Below are 24,060 nucleotides of genomic sequence, written 5' to 3'. Positions count from 1 at the left end.
GCTACAGGTAAATATGTAGGCACAATGTGCAGATAGATGTTTTATTCTACGCAGATGACATGCAGCTCATTAAGCAAAAAAAAACAAAAAACAAAAACAAATGAATTTTTGAAATTGGACTACTTAAGAGTAGAACAGACATACAATAACTACTGATCGCTTGGGTGTCGGCCCTCCCGGAAATATGGTTTCAAGAGCAACAACACTGTATGCAGCAGTATTATTAGCAGCCCAGTGTGAAGAGTGAAAAAAGAAAACAAAATAATTAAGAATTGAAATGACAGTAAACAAAGAATCCAAAGCTACCATGAATTAATTAACGTGGACCCCGACTTAAACAAGTTGAAAAACTTATTCGGGTGTTACTATTCAATGATCAATTGTACGGAATATGTACTGAACTGTGCTATCTACTAATAAAAGTCTCAATAAATCAATCAATCAAAGTTAACTATTATTGCACATCGTCCATTTTACACTAGGCTTCTCTACTACACCATATCGACAGTAGGCAAAAATAAGAAAATTCACTGGACATTGCAGTAAATGCAGATCCCAATTACTTGTTATATTTTTTGTGCAGCCCAGAGAGTTTAAATGGACCGGTTTGGTGAATTTTTGTGTAATTTAGTCTAATCTATTTTGCTATTATAATGAATGTATATTGTATTTAATTGAATTAGGTCTTTCTAAGCACGTTGTTATACATTATTATGTTAACAGTACAGCAATGTATTTTGTTTTCCTTTAAAGGGTGGACCTGAGGAAAAACGAACAGACTTTTAGCAAAAAAACCAAAAAAATAACACATTACCTGGCGAATGCGATGTATTTTTTTCTCGTCTGTCTCAGCAATGTAGAGAATGCCATTGTAGGACAGAGCGATGGCTGTTGCGCCTTCTAACATGGTCTGGATAGCTCTTTTCCCGATTGTATATTCGATACCAGGGACTTGGCAGTGCATGGGACGACCTGCCACAATTCGAACCTGGAAACACACACCCACACACACATCTCAGATGATACAATCATTTTCATCTTTGTGAAAAAATGGCACTAGATCAAGACAACACCTGTCTGTTTTCTGTAATCTGCAGCACAACGTTGTTATCCAAAACGTAGATCGAATTGTCCATGGGACTGATTGCTAGATCAGTGGGCCATTCCAAACGAACCTGGACATGCAGAATGACAACAACATGTAAATATAATGTCATGAACTAATACTGAAAGTAACACAATAGGTCAATGTAAAGCTAGCTTTTGATTGCAAGCAAGGAGTTTGCAAGTTCTCCTTGTGTCTGTGTGGGTTCTATCCAAGGTGCTTTTTCTCTCTGAAGGGGCCGTTAGAGACATTATTTAGAATTACCCCTTACATACACTACTGAAATGCTCTCAAATAAACAACTGAAATGTTTTTCTCCCACACACACTCCTGTGCACACTACTGAAATGCTCTCACATAAACAACTGAAATCTTTTTCTCACACACACTGCTGAAACACAGAAGTGGTAATTCTGAATAATCTCCCTCACGGCCCCTCATATTTCTCCCTGGCACAGAGCCCACACACCATAAACGTCTGCCTTTAAATCAAAAAACAAACACTACTAATAAACCCTTTAGCCTTAAAATTGCCAATGACACATCCGAGTCAGTAATAAAGGCAAGACATTTAATTATTGCAAATTGCTCATCTTTTGTTCCGCTCTCGCATGTAATTAATGACAGCTGCTTAAAATAAGGCTGAAGATAGTCCAGTGAAATTGCAGCACAATAGCGGTGATTGGATAAGTTACCAGGTCGAGGCGCAGATGATTAGTGTGGCGGGGGCCAGGAGAGGGGAGGGGAATCCAATAATGTATAAATGACCGAGTGCGAGTGGAAACCTTTAGTCTCCAATTAGGCTAAATGCATGCTTTTGTCATGTAAAATGGTAAATGGGTTGTACTTGTATAACGCTTTCCTACCTTTTTTTTTTAAGGAACTCAAAGCGCTTTGACACTATTTCCACATTCACCCATTCACCCACACACATTCACGCACTGATGTCGGGAGCTGCCATGCACGGCGCTAACCAGGACCCATCAGGAGCAAGGGTGAAGTGTCTTGCTCGAGGACACAACGGACGTGACTAGGATGGTAGAAGGTGAGGATTGAACCAGAAACCCTCAGATTGCGGGCACGGCCACTCTCCCAACTTCGCCACGCCGTCCCCAATGTAGAAGGAGCACAAGTTCAAACCACTATGCCACAATATAAAACGCTATTAGCATATTAGCTTTAACTTTACAAAATTCACAAGAAGAATTATGCATGTGAACTATAACTACAAATACCTGTAGAAACATTGTCTCTAAAGATTCTGAGAGGGAGTACAAAAACTACAATCTAAGGGTTACAAACAACTAATGCTAAGAAAAAAATTGATCATTTAGACCAGAAGTGTCAAACATTTTAGCTCAGGGGCCGCATGGAGGAAAATCTACTCCCAATTGGGTCGGAATGGTAAAATCATGGCAGGATAACTTAAAAATAAAGGCAACTTCAGGTTGTTTTCTCTGTTTTAGTTAAAGTTAAAGTACCAATGATAGTCACTAAATGTGGTGTAATTTGTCCTCTGCGTTTGACCCATCCCATTGTTCACCCAGCGAGAGGTGAGGGGAGCAGTGAGCAGCAGTGGCGGCCGCGCCCAGGAATCATTTTTGGTGATTTAACCCCCCAATTCCAACCTCTTGATACTCTAAACCAGGGGTCACCAACGTAAGGACCAGATGAGTAGCCCGCTGGCCTGTTCTAAAAATAACTCAAATAGCAGCACTTACCAGTGAGCTGCCTCTATTTTTTTAAATTGTATTTATTTACTAGCAAGCTGGTCTCGCTTTGCTCAACATTTTTAATTCTAAGAGAGACAAAACTCAAATAGAATTTGAAAATCCAAGAAAATACTTTAAAAGACTTGGTCTTCACTTGTTTGAATAAATTAATTTGTTTTGTTTTTTACTTTGCTTCTTATTACTTTCACAAAGACAATTTTAGAGAAAAAATACATCTTTAAAAATTATTTTAGGATTTTTAAACACATATACCTTTTTACCTTTTAAATTCCTTCTTCTTCTTTCCTGACAATCTAAATCAATGTTCAAGTAAATTTATTTTTTTATTGTAAAGAATAATAAATATATTTTAATTTAATTCTTCATTTTAGCTTCTGTTTTTTCGATGAAGAATATTTGTGAAATATTTCTTCAAACTTATTAAGATTAAAATTCAAAAACATTATTCTGGCAAATCTAGAAAATCTGTAGAATCAAATTTAAACCTTATTTCAAAGTCTTTTGAATTTCTTTTAACATTTTTGTTCTGGAAAATCTTGAAGAAATAATGATTTGTCTTTGTTAGAAATATAGCTTGGTCCAATTTGTTATATATTCTAACAAAGTGCAGATTGGATTTTAACCTATTTAAAAAATGTCATCAAAATTCTAAAATTAATCTTAATCAGAAAAAATTACTAATGATATTCCATAATTTTTAATTTTTTTTTTCAAAAATATTCGAATCAGCTATTTTTTCTCTTCATTTTTTTCGGTTGAATTTTGAATTTTAAAGAGTCGAAATTGAAGATAAACTATGTTTCAAAATTTACTTTTTTTCCTGTTTTCTCCTTTTTTATACCGTTCAATAAAGTGTTTTTTTCCTCATTTATTCTCTACAAAAAACCTTCCGTAAAAGGAAAAAAATGTACGACGGAATGACAGACAGAAATACACATTTTTTTATATATATATAGATTTATTTATTGAAGGTAAATTGAGCAAATTGGTTATTTCTGGCAATTTATTTAAGTGTGTATCAAACTGGTAGCCCTTAGCATTAATCAGTACCCAAGAAGTAGCTCTTGATTTCAAAAAGGTTGCTGACCCCTGGTCTAAAAACTTAGCTACTGAGTATGGCCAAAAATAAAACAAGCACATTCTAAAAAAGTACACATCACAAATAACCCTCTGGACAAAACACTTCAAATTTGTTGAAAATTCTGAGGAAATTGGTGCAATTTCAAAAACAAAATGACCTTGGACTTAGTCTTAGTGTATCTACAAAGCCAGGATTAAACTTTAAGTCACAGTCTTTCTGGGATTGAACAATAAAACATGTAAACTCTTCCAGGTATCAAACACCTCCTCTGTCATGTCCACGTATCAATCCGGAGCTAACGCAACAAACCCTAAGAAACGGGGGTAAAAAGTTCACTTTCACGTGTCTGACAGAGACATTTCGGGGCAACGAGGGCGCCAAATGACCATGTGTTCGAAGCAGAAGATTTAAAACAGCAGGTTTTAAGTTTCAAATGGGTCGAGGAGGAGGAACCACAGTCCCTCTTTACTGCATACCTCTTGCTTGCTTGCCTAACAGAATTGCTATTGTGACATCCAGTGGATACATTTAGAACAGCAGTTTCTTTCGTTCCCAAACAAAAATGCAGCGAATTTTCATACATTGCAAACACATCACAAGGGCCGAATAAAACCTGTTCGCGGGCCGGACCGTACGTACTGATTTAGACCTTAGTGTGATTTTGACCTATACTGTTTGACCTCTGTAGAGTTATGCTTAGTAGTAAAAGTTAAAGTTAGCAGACATCTTTAGTGTCATAGGTCAACTGGAGTCTATCCCAGCTTACTCAGGGCACTAGCTGGGTACACCTTTAACTCATTAAATACAGTCAAGTGTGACCCATTTACGTTGCCAACCGGCCTGTCTGAGCCGAGGATGTCGCTATAGCTTGTGCAGCCCTTTGAGACACTTGTCATTAAGGGCTGTATAAATAAACTTGGATTTATTGATTGATTTATAAAAAACTCTTCAAGTCTTGGTCCATCACATTCATTTTATTACAAAAAAGTATAGACATACATCCTCCCGACACAAATTTTGAATAGTTTGTAGGAAAATGCCTGCGATGAGGTGGCGACTTGTCCAGGGTGTGCACCGCCTTCTGCCCGAATGCAGCTGAGATAGGCACCAGCACCCCCCGCGATCCCGAAAGGGACAAGGGGTAGAATATGGATGGATGGATGGTTGAAAACGTGATGTATAATTGTTAACTTCCTCACATAACTACTGACACACACACACGGTGACTTCTTGTTCAGTGCAAAATAAGCATTAAAAAAAACATGGCACTGTGATAGTGCTGCAGGGATCCATCCATATATCGTATTTTCCGGACTTAAACTAATGTTTTCTCTTCAAAACTCGACAGTGCGCCTTATAACCTGGTGCGCCTAATGTATGGAATGATTCTGGTTTTGCTTACCGACCTCGAATCAATTTTATTTGGTATGTAGTGTAATGAGAAGTGTGACCAGTAGATGGCAGTCAAACATAAGAGATACGTATAGACTGCAACATGATGGCAATATGACTCAAGTAAACAACACCAACCCCCGCCTTCCACCCAATTGTAGCTGAGATAGGCCCCAGCCCCAGGTAGAAAATGGATGGATGGAAACAACACAAACATTTTATATGTTCCATTGAAAATATAGGTCATTACACACGGCGCTCAAATATCTATCAAAAGGTTTTTGTACGACTTTGGTAAGCTATGAAACCGCACCGCTTGATAGATTGTCGACGCATTAAACATACAAGTATTATTTGTATGATGTCTGCAGTTTTGTTTTGAAGTACTATACAAAACAAACTTCTCTTACCCTCTGGTACCTGCTGATCTGTATTTGGGATCTGCATAAATCCTGAAAAAAATGTGCGATTCTGCCTTTGTAGTCCTTGGCAACACCCTAGTTGATAAGCTTCTTATTTTTCCCTATACTTTTTTTTCCGCTGTTGCCATTTCTAATATAAAAACTGAAAGCGCTAAAACATACCAGTGTAGTGAGTTAACATAATTCACCCAAGGAACTTTAGTTATTAGAGACTTCCGGTCGGAAGGGGTTTTCACGGGCCTCATTTCTGGTGTTGTTGTTGCACTAGTAAGCCACGGATTAGGAGATGCTGCTCCGTTATTGATTGAAGTAAAGTCTGAATGTCATAAAACAGTTAGCTTTGTCTTTTGACACTTCTTCCACTCCCGTCCTTGCACGCTACACCGCTACAACAAAGATGACGGGGAGAAGACGCTGTCGAAGGTGAGCCAGGTAAATAAGACCGCCCACAAAACGGCGCATCCGGAAGAGACTGTCAGAAAGCGGCTTGAAGATGATCTGTAAAACATCATCTATGCAACATCTTGACCAAAAAAACACCAATACATTATACTGTACGTAGACCAAAAATAGACCCTCTCATCGGCAGTGCGCCTTATAATCCGGTGCGCCCTATAGTCCGGAAAATACGGTACATACTGTATAAATATTGCCAGTCACAATTAGCCTGTGCTCAGCTGGGAATAAAACACTTATTATTTCATTCATTTATTAACTGTTATGACCTGTTACAGACACATCCCAATAATAAAGGTCACATCATAAATTTCAATTAATAGAATGTGGGAATATAAAAGGCATCGGGTGCTATCGGACAAGGTGGAAGCGGAAATTGACCACCTGGACCACCTGTTAACAAGACCATTTGCTGCAGTACTACTACTTGGCTCATATTCTCATATTTAACCTTTTTGGAGGATTTACCTTTGGCCAATGTGGAGAACTAGGACTAAAAGTGACAATAACCAGGAGGACTTGAGTTGGATGAGCAGTTCTGTAAGTACGCTGCTGCTTCCAACGTTTTATTGCTTGTCCAAAATGTGGTGTATGTAACTTTGGGGGTAATATATTTTCTGTATAAACTTTGGAAGGTGGACTGCACATCGGGCAGTGTGGTTGAGTGTGTTGTGCAAGTGTTTATATTGTATTGGCGGGTTACATGGACAGGAGTGAAGTGAAGTGAATTTTATTTATATAGCGCTTTTCTCAAGTGACTCAAAGCGCTCTTACATAGTGACACCCAATATCTAAGTTCCATTTAAACCAGTGTGGGTGGCACTGGGAGAAGGTGGGTAAAGTGTCTTGCCCAAGGACACAACGGCAGTAACTAGGATGGCACAAGCGGGAATCGAACCTGCAACCCTCAAGTTGCTGACACGGCCACTCTACCAACCGAGCTATGCTAGGAGTGGAGTGATTATGCAGGATTTATATAGATATTTTTCTAAATGTAAAATACTTCCTTGTGGTCTACATAACATGTAATGGTGTTTTTTTGATCAAAATGTTGCATAAATTAGGTTTTACAGATCATCTTCAAGTCGCTTTTTGACGGTTGCTCCAGGGTGCCGATTTTGTGCACGGTCTTATTTACGTGGCTCACCTTCGACAGCGTCTTCTCCTTGTTATCTTTGTTGTAGCGGTGTAGCGTGCAAGGATGGGAGAGGAAGAAGTATCAAAAGATGGAGCTAACTGTTTTAATGACATTCAGACTTTACTTCAATCAATAACGTAGCAGCACCAGCATTGAGATATTTCTTCCGGAATTATAATAATCAGCGTAAGAAATGATCAGGATAATTTAAAACAAGAAGCAGTTCATGGTTCTGAGATTTTGGGATGATATGACAGTGAATGTTGCCATAATGAGACTTTTTGTTACCTGTCTTATGTGCATGCTGGTATCGCAGGTGAGAGGTCGTGCGGACGTCAAGTCGTTGCTTCCAAGCACTGTTGATATGATTCCATTGCGATCCACTTTTCTGATCATTGTCCCGTCCACAAAGTAGATCAAACCATTCTTGTCCACTGCAATCCCTGTATGGAGGAGAAACATACCATACATTCCACATTGGCAAATTGTAGCATGGACTTCCAATGCATTACTCTAATTGTTGTCGAGATCCAGAAAATGGTATGAACACACAAATACAACTGAACACCCTTCTAATGTTGGCCTTTTTTCTGTTGAGAAAACATCTAACAAAGTTTTTTGTTTTTTTTTATCAAAGTGATACTGTTAGTTAGTTGGAGTTAGTCGTCAGTAACATTTGATGTAATTGGCCCAAGATAGAGAGGTTACGGTATTTTTTTTATTTTTTACATACAACAATTGATTGAGTGAGAAGTCTGTCAAAAGTTCGGAGTTGTTAAGGTAGAATTTTGTGTCCAGGGTGAACGCCACCTTCCGCCCGATTGTAGCTGAGATAAGCGCCAGCGCCCCCCGCGACCCCCAAAAGGGAATAAGCGGTAGGAAATGGATGGATGGATGGATGCATTCCAGCCTAACCAAAGCTATAAACAATATTGTGTGGAAAAGATGTCCATCTAAAGAAAATGTTGTGTGCAGTGGTCAGTGTGTTCTTATGAATCTTAGACGTGGTGTGGACTCACTATTTACGATAAATCGGGGGTCAGCAACCCGTGGCTCTTTAGCGCCGCCCTAGTGGCTCCCTGGAGTATTTTTTTTTAAAAGGATTGATTGTTTTAGTATGGTTTTGGTTTGAGGACAAACATGACGCAAACCTTCCCAATTGTTAGATAGCCCACTGTTTAATGTGTTTAAAATGAGTATTTGGTGAACATCGTTTTGTCCTACTTATATAGCCGGTTCTTGAACTCACCATAGTGCAGAATGTGACGCAACAGTTTGTTTACATGTAAAATCTTCCACTCCTTTTTTGTCTCATTTTGTCCACCAACAGTTTTATGCTGTGTGTGAATGCGCAATGGTGTGCTTTGTTGATGTTATTGACGTGTTATGGAGTGCTAATCAGGCATATTTGGTCAGTGCATGACTGCAAGCTATCCATCCATTCATCCATTTTCTACCGTTTCTCCCTTTTGGGGCCGCTGGGGGTCGCTGGAGCCTATCTCAGCTGCATTCGGGCGGAAGGCGGCGTACACCTTGGACAAGTCACCCCTCATCGCAGGGCCAACACAGATAGACAACATTCACACTCACATTCACACACTAGGGACCATTTAGTGTTGCCAATCAACCTATCCCCAGGTGCATGTCTTTGGAGGTGGGAAGAAGCCGGAGTAACTGGAGGGAACCCACGCAGTCACGGGGAGGACATGCAAACTCCACACAGAAAGATCCCGAGTCCGGGATTGGACCCAGGACTGCAGGACCTTCGTATTGTGAGGCAGATGCACTAACCCCTCTAACATTGTGCTGCCTGACTGCAAGCTAATCGATGCTAACATGCTATTTAGGCTAGTTGTATATACATATTGCATCATCCATCCATCCATTTTCCACCACTTATTCCCTTTAGGGTGGCGGGGGGCGCTGGTGCCTATTTCAACTGCAATCGGGCGAAAGGCGGCCTACACCCTGGACAAGTCGCCATCTCATATTGCATCATTATGCCTCATTTGAGCTCATTTAATATCCTTTACTTTTATCCTCTTTGTATATAATGTAGTTTTGCATGTTAACTCAAAGTTAAAGTACCCATGATTGTCACACACACACACTAAGTGTGGCAAAATTATTCTCTGCATTTGACCCATCACCTTGTTCCAACAACTGGGAGGTGAGGGGAGCAGTGAGCAGCAGGGGTAGCCGTGCCCGGGAATCATTTTTGGTGATTTAACCCCCAATTCCAACCCTTGTTGCTGAGTGCCAAGCAGGGAGGTAATGGGCCCCATTTTTATAATCTGTCCGATCTCATGACACATTATCTGTATGTATTACCGGCTGCATTTCAGATAGTTGTTTGTGTGGCATGTTGTTCCAGACCACAGCAAATATTACCGAGCATGTGCAAAGATTGTTATAAATCTATTTAAAAAAGACAGGCTGCCGTTTCCTTTAACTTGGACACACACATCTATACCTTTGGACATTAAAAGTCAAGTACTTTCCAGGAGATATTTCACCTTCTAAGTAGCCTCTGATTTACTAATGGTTTCTAATGTTGTAAAAATGTGTAGACTTTTAAAGTAATTTTGATAGTAGGCTAATATAACTAATATAGACACTTACATCATGTGTTGCCTTTCATTATAAACAGCTTTTAATTGTTTTGCAGCTCCAGACAGATTTGTTTATTGTATTTTCGGTCCAATTTGGCTTTTGGGTTGCTGACTTGCCCTGGCTTTTTGTATCTGAGAGTTCTCAAACGTCGCCCTTTCTTTGTGCATTTCTGCACGCTCTTTTCCAGCTTGTGGCTCACCAGTAACTGAACGCCATTACATTTTCCCAAAACCTATGGAACGGTACAAGGGTCAAAAAGAAGTCAGGACGCGTTAAAAAAAACAACTTCTAGTTTAAGTGTTATTTTCGTGTTAACTTTGATGGCCCTAATCACTTTATAACATTAATTTCCGTTTGAATGTGCATGTGTGTGTGCGTACCTTTAGGTCCCAGCAACTGAGCTTCTGTAGCTTTTTTCCCATCTCCGCACCGTGCTTCGTCAAAGGGAGGACATTGTTCACCAGTACCTGCCACTACTTCCCCGTTACCTGAACATACCACGTCACATCACCTCACTTGCCTCAAAAACAATTCCATTCATATTCCCAAACTTGGATTTTTGCGATAGTTTCTAATTAGTAGCAGTTTTGATTTACAATTAAGTTGTAAAACAGTGCAAAAAGAAAAGCTTAAGTATGAGCTTACTGATGAGGTCCCGGGCACCACTCAGGTTCTTGGGTCTGTAGATCCGTCGAGAGTTAGTGTCAGACACATAAAGTTGTCCTGTCACTGGATCAGTGGCCAGATAGTAGCGGTGGGCAGGGTTGTTGCTAAGGTAGAGAGTAAGGGATTCCAAATAAGATTAAAACAGTAAAGAATTGGTTTAGAACATCATCAATCAAACCCCAATGTACAATGAAACATTTAAAGTGCAGTGAGCTTAACAGGCAAACACAAAAAAACAAACAAACAAAAAACACTTTTTCAGCTGATACTTCCAAATACTTTGTACACAACTTGGTTTGCTTTCGGAAAAAAAAAAAAAATCCTGCAATGGAAATGATATATTTTACAAAACCCCAAACCGGTGAAGTTGGCACGTTGTGTAAATGGTAAATAAAAACAGAATACAATGATTAGCAAAACATTTTCAACTTATATTCAATTGAATAGACTGCAAAGACAAGATATTTAATGTTCGAACAAAGAAACTTTTTTGGGGGGGCAAATAATCATTATCTTAGAATTTAATGGCAGCTACACATTGCAAAAAAGTTGGCGCAGGGGCATTTTTACCACTGTGTTACATGGCCTTTCCTTTTAACAACACTCAGTAAACGTTTGGGAAGTGAGGAGACCAATTTTTGAAGCTTTTCAGTTGGAATTCTTTCCCATTCTTGCTTGATGTACAGCTTAAGTTGTCGTATTTTAGGCTTCAAAATGCGCCACATATTTTCAATGGGAGACAGGTCTGGACTACAGGCAGGCCAGCCTAGTACCTGCACTCTTTTACTATGAAGCCACACAGTTGTAACACGTGGCTTGGCATTGTCTTGCTGAAATAAGCAGGGGCGTCCATAATAACGTTGCTTGGATGGCAACATATGTTGCTCCAAAACCTGTGTGTACCTTTCAGCATTAATGGTGACTTCAGATATGTGTAAGTTACCCATGCCTTGGGCACTAATACACCCCCATACCTTCACAGATGCTGGCTTTTGAACTTTGGGCCTATAACATTGGGTCTTTTCTTCTTTGTTCCGGAGGACAATACGTCCACAGTTTCCAAAAACAATTCAAAATGTGGACTCGTCAGACCACAGAACACTTTTTCACTTTGCATAAATCTTTAAAAGATAAGATCTGGGCCGACGAAGCTGGCGGCGTTTCTGGGTGTTGTTGATAAATGGCTTTCGCTTTGCATAGTAGAGTTTTAACTTGCACTTATAGATGTAGCGACAGACTGTAGTAACTGAAAGTGGTTTTCCAAAGTGTTCCTGAGCCCATGTGGTGATATCCTTTAGACACTGATGTTGCTTTTTGATGCAGTACCACCTGATGGATCAAAGGTCCGTAATATCATCGCTTACATACAGGAATTTCTACAGATTCTCAGAACCTTTTGATAATATTACGGACCGTAGACGGTGAAATCCCTAAATTCCTTGCAATAGCTTGTTGAGAAATGTTGTTCTAAAACTGTTCGACAATTTGCTCACACATTTGTTCACAAAGTGGTGACCCTCGCCCCATCCTTGTTTGTGAATGACAAAGCATTTCATGGAAGCTGCTTTTATACCCAATCTTGTTACCCACCTGTTCCCAATTAGCCTGTTCACCTGTGGGATGTTCCAAATATGTGTTTGATGAGCATTCCTCAACATTCTCAGTCTTTTTTGCCACTTGTGCCAAGTTTTTTGAAAAATGTTGCAGGCATCAAATTCCAAATGACCTAATATTTTCCAGTTTGAACATTAAGTATCTTGTGTCTGCAGTCTATTCAGATGAATATAGGTTGAAAAGTATTTGCAAATCATTGTACAAACCCCGTTTCCATATGAGTATAGAAATTGTGTTAGATGTAAATATAAACGGAATACAGTGATTTGCAAAAAATTTTCAACCCATATCCAGTTGAATATGCTCCAAAGACAACATATTTGATGTTCAAACTCATAAACATTTTTTTTTCTTTTACAAATAATCATGAACGTTAGAATTTTATGCCAGCAACACGTGACAAAGAAGTTGGGAAAGGTGGTAATAAATACTGATAAAGTTGAGAAATGTTCATCAAAGACTTATTTGGAACATCTCACAGGTGTGCAGGCTAATTGGGAACAGGTGGGTGCCATGATTGGGTATAAAAGCAGCTTCCATGAAATGCTAAGTAATTCACAAACAAGGATTGGGCGAGGGTCACCAATTTGTAAGCAAATTGTCGAACAGTTTTAGAACAACATTTTTTCAACGAGCTATTGCAAGGAATTTAGGGATTTTACCAACTACGGTCCGTAAAATCCTCAAAAGGTTCAGAGAATCTGGAGATATCACTGCATGCAAGCGATGATATTATGGACCGTTGATCCCTCAGGCGGTACTGCATCAAAAACAGACATCAGTGTGTAAAGGATATCACCACATGGGCTTACTTCATAAAACCACTGTCAGTAACTACGGTTGGTTGTTACATTCCAGTCCAAATTTCAAATTATATTTGGAAACTGTGGATGTGGTGTCCTCCGGATCAAAAAGGAAAATAACCATCCGGATTGTTATAGGCGTAAAGTTCAAAAGCCAGCATCTATGATGGTATGGCGGTGTATTAGTGCCCAAGGCATTGGTAACTTACACATCTGTGAAGGCACCATTAATGCTGAATGGTCCATACAGGTTTTGGAGCAACATATGTTGTCGTCCAAGCAACATTATCATGGACGCCCCTGCTTATTTCAGCAAGACAATGCTAAACCACGTGTTACAACAGCGTGGTTTCGTAGTAAAAGAGTACGGGTACTTTCCTGGCCCCGCCTGCAGTCCAGACCTGTCTCCCATCAAAAATGTGTGGCGCATTATGAAGCCTAGAATACAAAAGCGGAGACCCCGGACTGTTGAACGACTAAAGCTCTACATAAAACAAGAATGGGAAATAATTCCACTTTCAAAGCTTCAAAAATTGGTTTCCTCAGTTCCCAAATGTTTATTGAGTGTTGTTAAAAGATAAGCTGATGTAACACAGTGGTTGACATGCCCCTTCCCAACTACTTTGGCACGTTTTGCAGCCATGAAATTCTAAGTTACTTATTATTTGCAAAAAAAAAAAAAAAAAAAAGTTTATGAGTCATGACATCAAATATCTTGTTTTTGTAGTGCATTCAATTGAATATGGGTTGAAAAGGATTTGCTAATTATTGTATTCCGTTTATATTTACATCTAACACAATTTCACAACTCATATGGAAACGAAGTTTGTATTTTGTTCTTATTTTCGATTTACACAATGTGCCAACTTCAGTGGTTTTGGGTTTGTAGACTGAAATGTGCACGCTTGGTCCGAGAACATTGATGCTAATGTCAAAAATAACCTTTCTATTATGAAGACTCAGAAAGGATGCACTCACATATCATGGAGTTTCTCTCTTACCGCTCTAAAAGCCACATTTTAGCCATTTCAAGCAGCACAACTTTAATTAGGTTGTATTGTTAACTGCTCTGTCTTAGCGCCAATAAAATCTCGTTTGACAAGCAGCTTGATGGCAAATACATTTAGACATGCCTCCAGTGTGTGTGTGTGTGTGTGTGTGTGTGTGTGTGTGTGTGTGTGTGTGTTGAGCTGAATGCAAAAACACACACACACACACACACCAACACACAGCCTGAGGATGTGTGTTCCATGTGGATGCCACTTGATCATCAAAATATGCCAGGACATATTAAACATGTGACTGGAAAGAAAATAGAAAGAGACGAAGTGAGGACAGATAATATTGGATGGAATTAGGTAGTGAATATTGCATAAGATTGGGGTAAATACAAAGAGTACATAAAGAAGAACACATGACTAAATGAAATAAAGGAAACGAGGAAATGCATGAGAAACGATGGAAACATAAGATAAAGCAGTGTTTCCCTGACTATTCCCCGCACCCAAATAAGGTCAAATTAGTTTGATTAATTTATTTTCTGCACTGAGGGCATTCTCTGCTGGTCTCAACACTATCAGAAGCACAAATACAGTGTTAGCCAAACGTTTACACAAACACATAAAAGATGAGACTTTCTGGAGGAAAGTTATGTGATCACATGAAAGAAAAAATAGTTTTTTGGCCACAATACCCAGCAATATGTTTGGAGGAGAAAAGGTGAGGCCTTTAATCCCAGGAACACCACACCTACCGTAAAGCATGGTGGTGGTAGTATCATGCTCTGGGCATGTTTTGCTGCCAATGGAACTGGTGCTTTACAGAGAGTAAATGTGACAATGAAATAGGAGGATTACCTCCAAATTATTCAGGATAACCTAAAATCCTCAGCCTGGAGGTTGGGTCTTGGGCACAGTTGGGTGTTCCAATGAGACAATGACCCCAAACACACATCAAAAGTGGTAAAGGAATGGCTAAATCAGGATATAATTAAGGTTTTACAATGGCCTTCCCAAAGTCCTGACTCAAACATGTGGACAATGCTGAAGACACAAGTCCATGTCAGAAAACCAACAAATTTAGCTGAACTGCACCAATTTTGTCAAGAGGAGTAGTCAAAAATTCAACTTGAAGCTTGCCAGAAGCTTGTGGATGGCTACAAAAGGCGCCTTATTGCAGTGAAACTTGCCAAGGGACATGTAACCAAATATTAGAGGCATACTGAAATGAGATGTTCTTATTTAAACGGGGATAACAGGTCCATTGTATGCTTCATTCTTTATTATTCCGCAATATTGCCATTTTTTTGCTGAAATAATTTAGTAGAAAACATTGACGATAAAGTTCGCAACTTTTGGTCGCTAATAGAAAAGCCCTGCCTTTACCGGAAGTCGCAGACGATGACGTCACATGTTGATGGCTCCTCAAATCCTCACATTGTTTTTAATGGGAGCCTCAAACAAAAAGAGCTGTTCGGACCGAGAAAACGACAATTTCCCCATTAATTTGAGCGAGGATGAAAGATTAGTGTTTGAGGATATTGATAGCGACGGACTAGAAAAAAGAAGAAGAAAAAACGCGATTGCATTGGGACGGATTCAGATGTTTTTAGACACATTTACTAGGATAATTCTGGGAAATCCCTTATCTTTCTATTGTGTTGCTAGTGTTTTAGTGAGTTTAATAGTACCTGATAGTCGGAAGGGTGTATCCACAGGTGTCTTGAGGCCAGTGTCTGATGGAAGTCGACGGAAGCTGTACGAACAGCACAAGCTCAGCTGATCTACGGTAAGTGGCAACTTTTTACCACAATTTTCTCACCGAAAACTGCTAGTTGACATGTGGTCGGGATCCATGTTCGCTTGACCACTCCGATCCAAAATAAAGTTTCGCCTTTGGGAATTTTAAAAAAGGAATCACCGTGTGTTTGTGTGGCTAAAGACTAAAAGTTTCCCAACTCCATCTTTCTACTTTGACTTCTCCATTATTAATTGAACAAATTGCAAAAGATTCAGGGATAGAGATGTCCAAAATACTGTGTAATTATGCGGTTAAAGCAGACGACTTTTAGCTGTGTGTGCGCGCAAAGCTAATATTTCCTAACAGTCTGTGACGTCACGCGTACACGTCAGCATTCCGCGGCGTTGTCAACAGGACACTTCCCGGGAAATTTAAAATTGCAATTTAGTAAAATAAAAAGGCCGTATTGGCATGTGTTGCAATGTTAATATTTCATCATTGATATATAAACTATCAGACTGCATGGTGGGTAGTAGTGGGTTTCAGTAGGCTTTTAACATTGCTGTATGTATACTTTTGACCCAGTGGATTTGCTCACATGTTCAGTAGACCCATAATAAATTCATAAAAGAACCAAACTTCATGAATGTTTTTTGTGACCAACAAGCATGTGCTCCAATCACTCTATCACAAAAAATGAAGAGTTGTAGAAATGATTGGAAACTCAAGACAGCCATGACATTTATGTTCTTTACAAGTGTATGTAAACTTTTGACCAGGACTGTATATTCAGGGCCCCCTGGTATAATCACTGTATGCAGTTGTCTCGGGGCCACGACCAATGACTAGGTATGACTAATATGATTCCAGCGACCGGTCACGACAGGAGCTGATCATCAAAGTGGTTCTTGTGTTCTGCAGGTGTTTGCTTGTTCTATTTTGACGGGCTGAATTTCCTCATGGATACAATTATGCTTCTGTTTAGTAATTAGTCAACATGTCATTTCAGCCATTTTTAGCCGCATCAATTCAACAGCCCATTGAGTTAATTGCTAACTTAACATCTCTTCGAAGCCGTCATCGTGAAAGAGTTACGGACGTATTTCTAAAACAACAGTGCTATCATTTAAGTTTTTATTGCAGCTGAACCTTTTCCCCAAACAAATACTGTCTAAATGACATTTGTTGTTTTTATACTTTTTTTTACCTTTAATTTGATTTTGTTTCCTTTTAATTAATGCCAAAGCAGCATAGAAGTTTTATTTTTTGCTTCACTGCAGCTAGAGATATCAAAGACTTTTAGTTCCCCTTGGATCTAATAACCATTTTTTTTACCTTTTCATACAAAATTTGGACATTACTTGAATATAAACAATTAATAATATTGTAATATAGTATATATTGGTATATACATATATACATACACAAATACATCTATATATATATCTATGTATGTATATATATATATATATATATATATATATATATATATATATATATATATATATACATATATATATATATATATATATATATATATATATATATAGGTGCCAGCGCCCCCCGCGACCCCGAAAGGGAATAAGCGGTAGAAATGGATGGATGGAGATATATATATATATATATATATATATATATATATATATATATATATATATATAAAAATATATGAAAAAAAAAAAAATTGCAAAAAAAAAAAATATATATATATATATATATATTGGATATTTGAAATAAAAATATAGCAAATCAAATATATATATATACATAGACATACAATTTTATATATATATATATATATATATATATATATATATATATATATATATATATATATATATATATATATATATATGTGTCTTGATTGGATTATCCAGAGAATAGTGCTCGATACCGTGGTAGAGCGCAATGTGTAGGTGTGGGAAAAAGATCACAAGACTACTTCATCTCTACAGAACTGTTTCATGAGGGGTTCCCTCAATCATCAGGAGATTTTCTCCTGATGATTTTTTCCCACACCTACATATATATATATATATATATATATATATATATATATATATATATATACATATATATATATATATATATATATATATATATATATATATATATATATATATATATATATACTGTATATACAGCATATATGTATAAATACATTACACACGCAGGTATATATATATATATATATATATATATATATATATATACATATATATATATATATATATATATACATATATATATATATATATATATATATATATATATATATATATATATATATATATATATATATATATATATGAACTGCTTATTATTATTATAAGGTTTATTATTATTCCTAAAGACACGAGAGTGCTACTGTTGTATAGAGGAACTTAGACCACTGTAAAAACATTGACAGATCTGTGGACTGCCATTTCAATCTTGCTAGCAAACTTACAGTAGAATCTCGGGGTCCAAACTTGTGATATACATCACTGAGGCGTACCTCAAGGCACCCCTTAAGTCCTCTCCTTTTTGGCACTTACACATTTTTTTTTGTAATGTGAATAATGTAAACAAATTGTCGCTATATCTTGCTTACTTCAGATGCATTTAGTTATACTAGTGGTGTTCCTCAAGGTTCCATTTTAGATCCTCTCTGTTTCATCATTTGAGCTATTCAAAATATGGCCCCCATGCTCAGTTGGAAAAGCTTTTTAGAAACCCATATTTGTGCAACAGATTCTTAATTTCTTTTTGCATATGTTCCTAAAAACATTAAAGCGTTCCTGTAACTCTGACATGCTGAAATGTCCACCGTAGAGGATGCTGCTTCTCCGGAATCTACAAAATACGAACAACAGTCAGGGAGAAGTATGGCCCCCAAACAATTTAGCTAAACATTCCTGGCCTACCACCTCCTACTTATTTCTTGGCTCTCTTTTTGTTTGTTTCTGCTGCTAAAGGGATCCATCAGACAATACAAAAAAGACTCTTTATCTACAACTCTTATCAAGATTAGTGATGGACAGACAATGGGTCGGGGACAAAACTGTACCCAAATTAATTACCCCAAAAATGTCACATTATTTCACTTAAGAAAGTACTAAATGGAAAATTATACACAACTGCCAAAATAAGATTTTCACTTCATCAAGCAGATGAAAAAAACTTTAAAATGGAGAGGAGGTAAAAAACACAAAACCAGTGAAATTGGCACACTGTGTAAATGGTAAATAAAAACAGAATACAATAATTTGCAAATCCTTTTCAACTTATATTCAACTGAATAGACTGCAAAGACAAGATACTTAATGTTCAAACTGAGAAACTTGTTGTTGTTTTTTGGCAATTAATCATTCACATAGAATTTAATGGCAGCAATACATTGCAAAAAAGTTGGCATTTTTACCACTGTGTTACATGGCCTTTCCTTTTAACAACACTCAGTAAACTGCAGCGAAGCAGGGTGTGCCTGGAACGGCTTCGAGACCAGTGACAGGTGCGTAGATGACACAGCTGAGAGTGTTTGTCTGATGACCTGTCGCTCTGTTAAAGGCAGCAGTCGGGAAGGAGAGAGGGAGAGTTGTTGATGGCGGTTGGTGAAGTACGAGCACAAACCTGCACTCTCTTACTATGAAGCCACACAGTTGTAACACGTGGCTTGGCATTGTCTTGCTGAAATAAGCAGGGGCGTCCATAATAACGTTGCTTGGATGGCAACATATGTTGCTCCAAAACCTGTGTGTACCTTTCAGCATTAATGGTGACTTCAGATATGTGTAAGTTACCCATGCCTTGGGCACTAATACACCCCCATACCTTCACAGATGCTGGCTTTTGAACTTTGGGCCTATAACATTGGGTCTTTTCTTCTTTGTTCCGGAGGACAATACGTCCACAGTTTCCAAAAACAATTCAAAATGTGGACTCGTCAGACCACAGAACACTTTTTCACTTTGCATAAATCTTTAAAAGATGAGATCTGGCCCGACGAAGCTGGCGGCGTTTCTGGGTGTTGTTGATAAATGGGTTTCGCTTTGCATAGTAGAGTTTTAACTTGCACTTATAGATGTAGTGACAGACTGTAGTAACTGAAAGTGGTTTTCCAAAGTATTCCTGAGCCCATGTGGTGATATCCTTTACACACTGATGTTGCTTTTTGATGCAGTACCACCTGATGGATCAAAGGTCCGTAATATCATCGCTTACATACAGGAATTTCTACAGATTCTCTGAACCTTTTGATAATATTACGGACCGTAGACGGTGAAATCCCTAAATTCCTTGCAATAGCTTGTTGAGAAACGAGAGCGAGAGCAAGACAGACGACACTCTGGAGAGAAACTTGATTGAGAGAAACGACAGCTGCTGAAAAGCACCCCAAAAGACGTTGCACTTTTATTGTAAAATAAAACATTGTTGTCAACCTGGAAGAGCCTGGCATGTCGGTAACTGGTGGTCCGAAGAACCCGGAAGGGCAAGACCTCCACAGTGTAATATCCTGTGATTTATGTATTTTTCTGTATCATGACCTGTTGAATAATTACTTTATCTACCCGCCTTAGGACAAAGGATGAAAATTTGCGTTTGTGCTAACTCTGGCATATTTACATTGTTGCTCCACGTTGATGAAAATGCATTGTTTTAATTCAAATTAAATAAATAAATAAATAATGTTGATTAAATAGAAACATATGACAGTGGTTTTCTGAAGTGTTCCTGAGCCCATGTGGTGATATCTTTTTCACACTGATGTCACCTTTTGATGCAGTACCGCCTGGGGGATCTCTGAACCTTTTGATGATATTACGGACAGAAGATGGTAAAATCCCTAAATTCCTTGCAATAGCTCGTTGAGAAATGTTGTTATTAAAACTGTTGGACAATTTGCTCACGCATTTGTTCACAAAGTGGTGACCTTCGCCCTGTCCTTGTTTGTGAATGACCGAGCATTTCATGGAAGCTGCTTTTATACCCAATCATGGAACCCACCTGTTCCTAATTAGCCTGTTCACCTGTGGGGTGGTCCAAATAAGTGTTTGATGAGCATTTCTCAACTTTCTCAGTCTTTTTTGCCACTTGTGCCAGCTTTTGTGAGACATGCTGCAGGCATTGTATTCCAAATGAGCTAAAATTTGAAAAAAAAAATAACGTTTTCCAGTTCAAACGTTAAGTATCTTGTCTTTGCAGTCTATTCAATTGAATATAGGTTGAAAAGTATTTGCAAATCATTGTATTCTGTTTTTATTTACATTTACACAACATGCCAACTTCTCTGGTTTTGAGGTTTTGAAAATGATTGTTCGCTGGAAGGAAAGAGATGAAAGCAGAAAAGTGGATGTTCTTTGTTAGTAGAATATTGGCTCTTACCTATGTCTGAAATCTTTGTTTCTTTAATAAAGAGCAGGCAAAGGAAGAAAAGAAAGGAGACAGAGTTAGAGGTCAAGGAAGTATTTCCTATGTTCTTGCTGAAAACGTAAGTGAATTGAGATAGTATTTCATTTGTAACATGGGAATGAAAACACAACAATGGCGCCGAGTTAAACTGGCGAGGTTTGGCAAGAAGAGGAGAGATCCATGCTTCCTATGTTATTTGCGCTCTTTTTTACTCTTGTCTTTCGTTTTGCCTTGTTGCCGTCCACCCGCTGTGCGCTGGGTTTCCTCCCCAGATGGCGTGACTTCCGATGTCGGCTAGAACAAGGAGGCACAGCTGGAGCTGATTGGTAATCAGTGCGCCGCTCAAGCATAAAGCTCCAACAGGAAGAAGGCGGATAATTCCCCTACCGATCTTTTACTTAGGCAACTGTCCTTCGGTTCTGCAGGATTGTTCATCCAGCGAGACCAGACTGCCTTTATCCTTTTTTTTTGAGTAGCCAAAAAAAAGTTGACTAAAGTAAGTTAAAGTTAAAGTACCAGTGATTGTCACACACACACACACACACGCACACACACACACACGAGGTGTTGTGAAATTATTCTCTGCATTTGACCCATCCCCCTTGATCTCCCCCTAGGAGGTGAGGGGAGCAGTGAGCAGCAACTGTGGCCGCCCCCAAGAATCATTTTTGGCGATTTAACCCCCAATTCCAACCTTTGATGCTGAGTGCCAAGCAGGGGGCAATGGGTCCCATTTTTATAGTCTTTGGTATGACTCAGCCAGGGTTTGAACTCATGACCTACTGATCTCAGGGCGGACACTCTAAACCAGGGGTCACCAACAGTGCCCGCGGGCACCAGGTAGCCCGTAAGGACCAGATGAGTTGCCCGCTGGCCTGTTCTAAAAATTGCTCAAATAGCAGCACTTACCAGTGAGCTGCCTCTATTTTTTAAATGTTATTTATTTACTAGCAAGCTGGTCTCGCTTTTGCTCGACATTTTTAATTCTAAGAGAGAAAAAACTCAAATAGAATTTGAAAATCCAAGAAAATATTTTAAAGACTTGGTCGTCACTTGTTTAAATAAATTCATTTATTTTTTTACTTTGCTTCTTATAACTTTCAGAAAGACAATTTTAGAGAAAAAAATACAACCTTAAAAATGATTTTAGGATTTTTAAACACATATACCTTTTTACCTTTTAAATTCCTTTCTCTTCTTTCCTGACAATTTAAATCAACGTTCAAGTAAATTATTTTTTTTATTGTAAAGAATAATAAATAAATTTTAATTAAATAATTTATTTTAGCGTCTGTTTTTTCGACGAAGAATATTTGTGAAATATTTCTTCAAACTTATTATGATTAAAATAAAAATAAAAATATTCTGGCAAATGTAAAAATCTTTAGAATCAAATTTCAATGTTATTTCAAATTCTTTTGAATTTCTTTTAAAACTTTTGTTCTGGAAAATGTAGAAGAAATAATGATTTGTCTTTGTTAGACATATAGCTTGGTCCAATTTGTTATATATTCTAACAAAGTGCAGATTGGATTTTAACCCATTTAAAACATGTCTTCAAAATTTTAAAATGTATCTTACTCAGGAAAAATTACTAATGATGTTCCATAAAGATTCGAATAAGTTAGTTTTTCTCTTCTTTTTTTCGGTTGAATTTAGAATTTTTTAAAGAGTCGAAATTGAAGATAAACTATGTTTCAAAATTAAATTTTCATTTTTTTCCTGTTTTCTCCTCTTTTAAACCGTCCAATTAAGTGTTTTTTTCATTATTTATTCTCTACAAAAAACCTTCCGTAAAAGGAAAATAAATGTACGACAGAATGACAGACAGAAATACCCATTTTTTTTAATATATAGATTTACTTATTAAAGGTAAATTGAGCAAATTGGCTACTTCTGGCTTTTTTTTTTCAAGTGTGTATCAAACTGGTAGTCCTTACCATTAATCAGTACCCAAGAAGTAGCTCTTGGTTTCAAAAAGGTTGGGGACCCCTGCTCTAACCACTAGGCCACTGAGTACACACATTTGATAGTCACCGAGGGCTAGAACAATATGTGCAGCTAAGAAAAACATCTACAACTTACCAATATTTCTCTTGTTGGAAATGTGATTCTTAAATGTCAACATTTCCATAAACGCAGATAAAATGTCGAATGAATAGAATGGTGACTAAATGTAGCGATCAGAATGAAACTTCACTTAAGTAAAGTCAAGTTAAAGTTAAAGTTAAAGTACCAATGATTGCCACACACACACTAGGTGTGGTGAAATGTGTCCTCTGCATTAGACCCATCCCCTTGTTTACCCAATGGGAGGTGAGGGGAGCAGTGAGCAGCAGCGTTGGCCGCGCCCAGAATAATTTTTGGTGGTTTAACCCTAAATTAACCTTAATATAGCCCTGATTTAACCATTTAAAAGCAAAAGTGGACGGCGTGGCGCAGTGGGAGAGTGGTGGTGCGCAACCCGAGGGTCCCTGGTTCAATTCCTACCTAATAGCAACCTCGTCACGTCCGTTATGTCCTGAGCAAGACACTTTTTTCATATGTCTTTTATGTTGCACGATTGCGCCAGGTAAAATTCCTAGTTTGTGAACCCGTTCTCAAACAATGGCAATAAAAACTTTTCTGATTCTGATTCTGATTCTGATTCACCCTTGCTCCTGATGGGTGCTGGTTAGCGTCTTGCATGGCAGCTCCCTTCATCAGTGTGTGAATGTGTGTGTGAATGGGTAAATGTGGAAGTAGTGTCAAAACGCTTTGAGTACCTTGATGGTAGAAAAGCGTTATACAAGTACAACCCATTTATCATTTATTTATTTATCTTTTTCAGAAAGTACATAAAGTAAAAAGTATGTTGCATTAAAACTGACAAGGGGAGGAGTTCAAGTACCTTGGAGTCTTGTTCAC

General features: G+C 38.1%; 1 protein-coding gene across 6 annotated transcripts in view; it reads right to left on the bottom strand.

The window, feature by feature from the left end:
* Positions 1–24,060, bottom strand: part of tenm3 (teneurin transmembrane protein 3) — a 779,964-nt gene that overhangs the window by 115,925 nt on the left and 639,979 nt on the right. For 4 of the 6 annotated variants that reach the window (XM_061880866.1, XM_061880869.1, XM_061880867.1 and 1 more), the window contains 6 exons: positions 21,127–21,147; positions 10,586–10,710; positions 10,321–10,428; positions 7,616–7,770; positions 1,074–1,175; positions 815–988 (listed from right to left, as the gene is read on the bottom strand). In XM_061880866.1, the coding sequence (XP_061736850.1) occupies positions 815–988; positions 1,074–1,175; positions 7,616–7,770; positions 10,321–10,428; positions 10,586–10,710; positions 21,127–21,147 (685 nt within the window). The remainder of the gene's footprint in view (positions 1–814; positions 989–1,073; positions 1,176–7,615; positions 7,771–10,320; positions 10,429–10,585; positions 10,711–21,126; positions 21,148–24,060) is intronic. The other 2 variants (XM_061880868.1, XM_061880870.1) reach the window with 1 other exon arrangement.

Source organism: Nerophis ophidion, linkage group LG20 (assembly GCF_033978795.1).
Source record: "Nerophis ophidion isolate RoL-2023_Sa linkage group LG20, RoL_Noph_v1.0, whole genome shotgun sequence".
NCBI lineage: Eukaryota > Metazoa > Chordata > Actinopteri > Syngnathiformes > Syngnathidae > Nerophis > Nerophis ophidion.
This window is presented reverse-complemented; position numbering and strand designations above follow the sequence as displayed.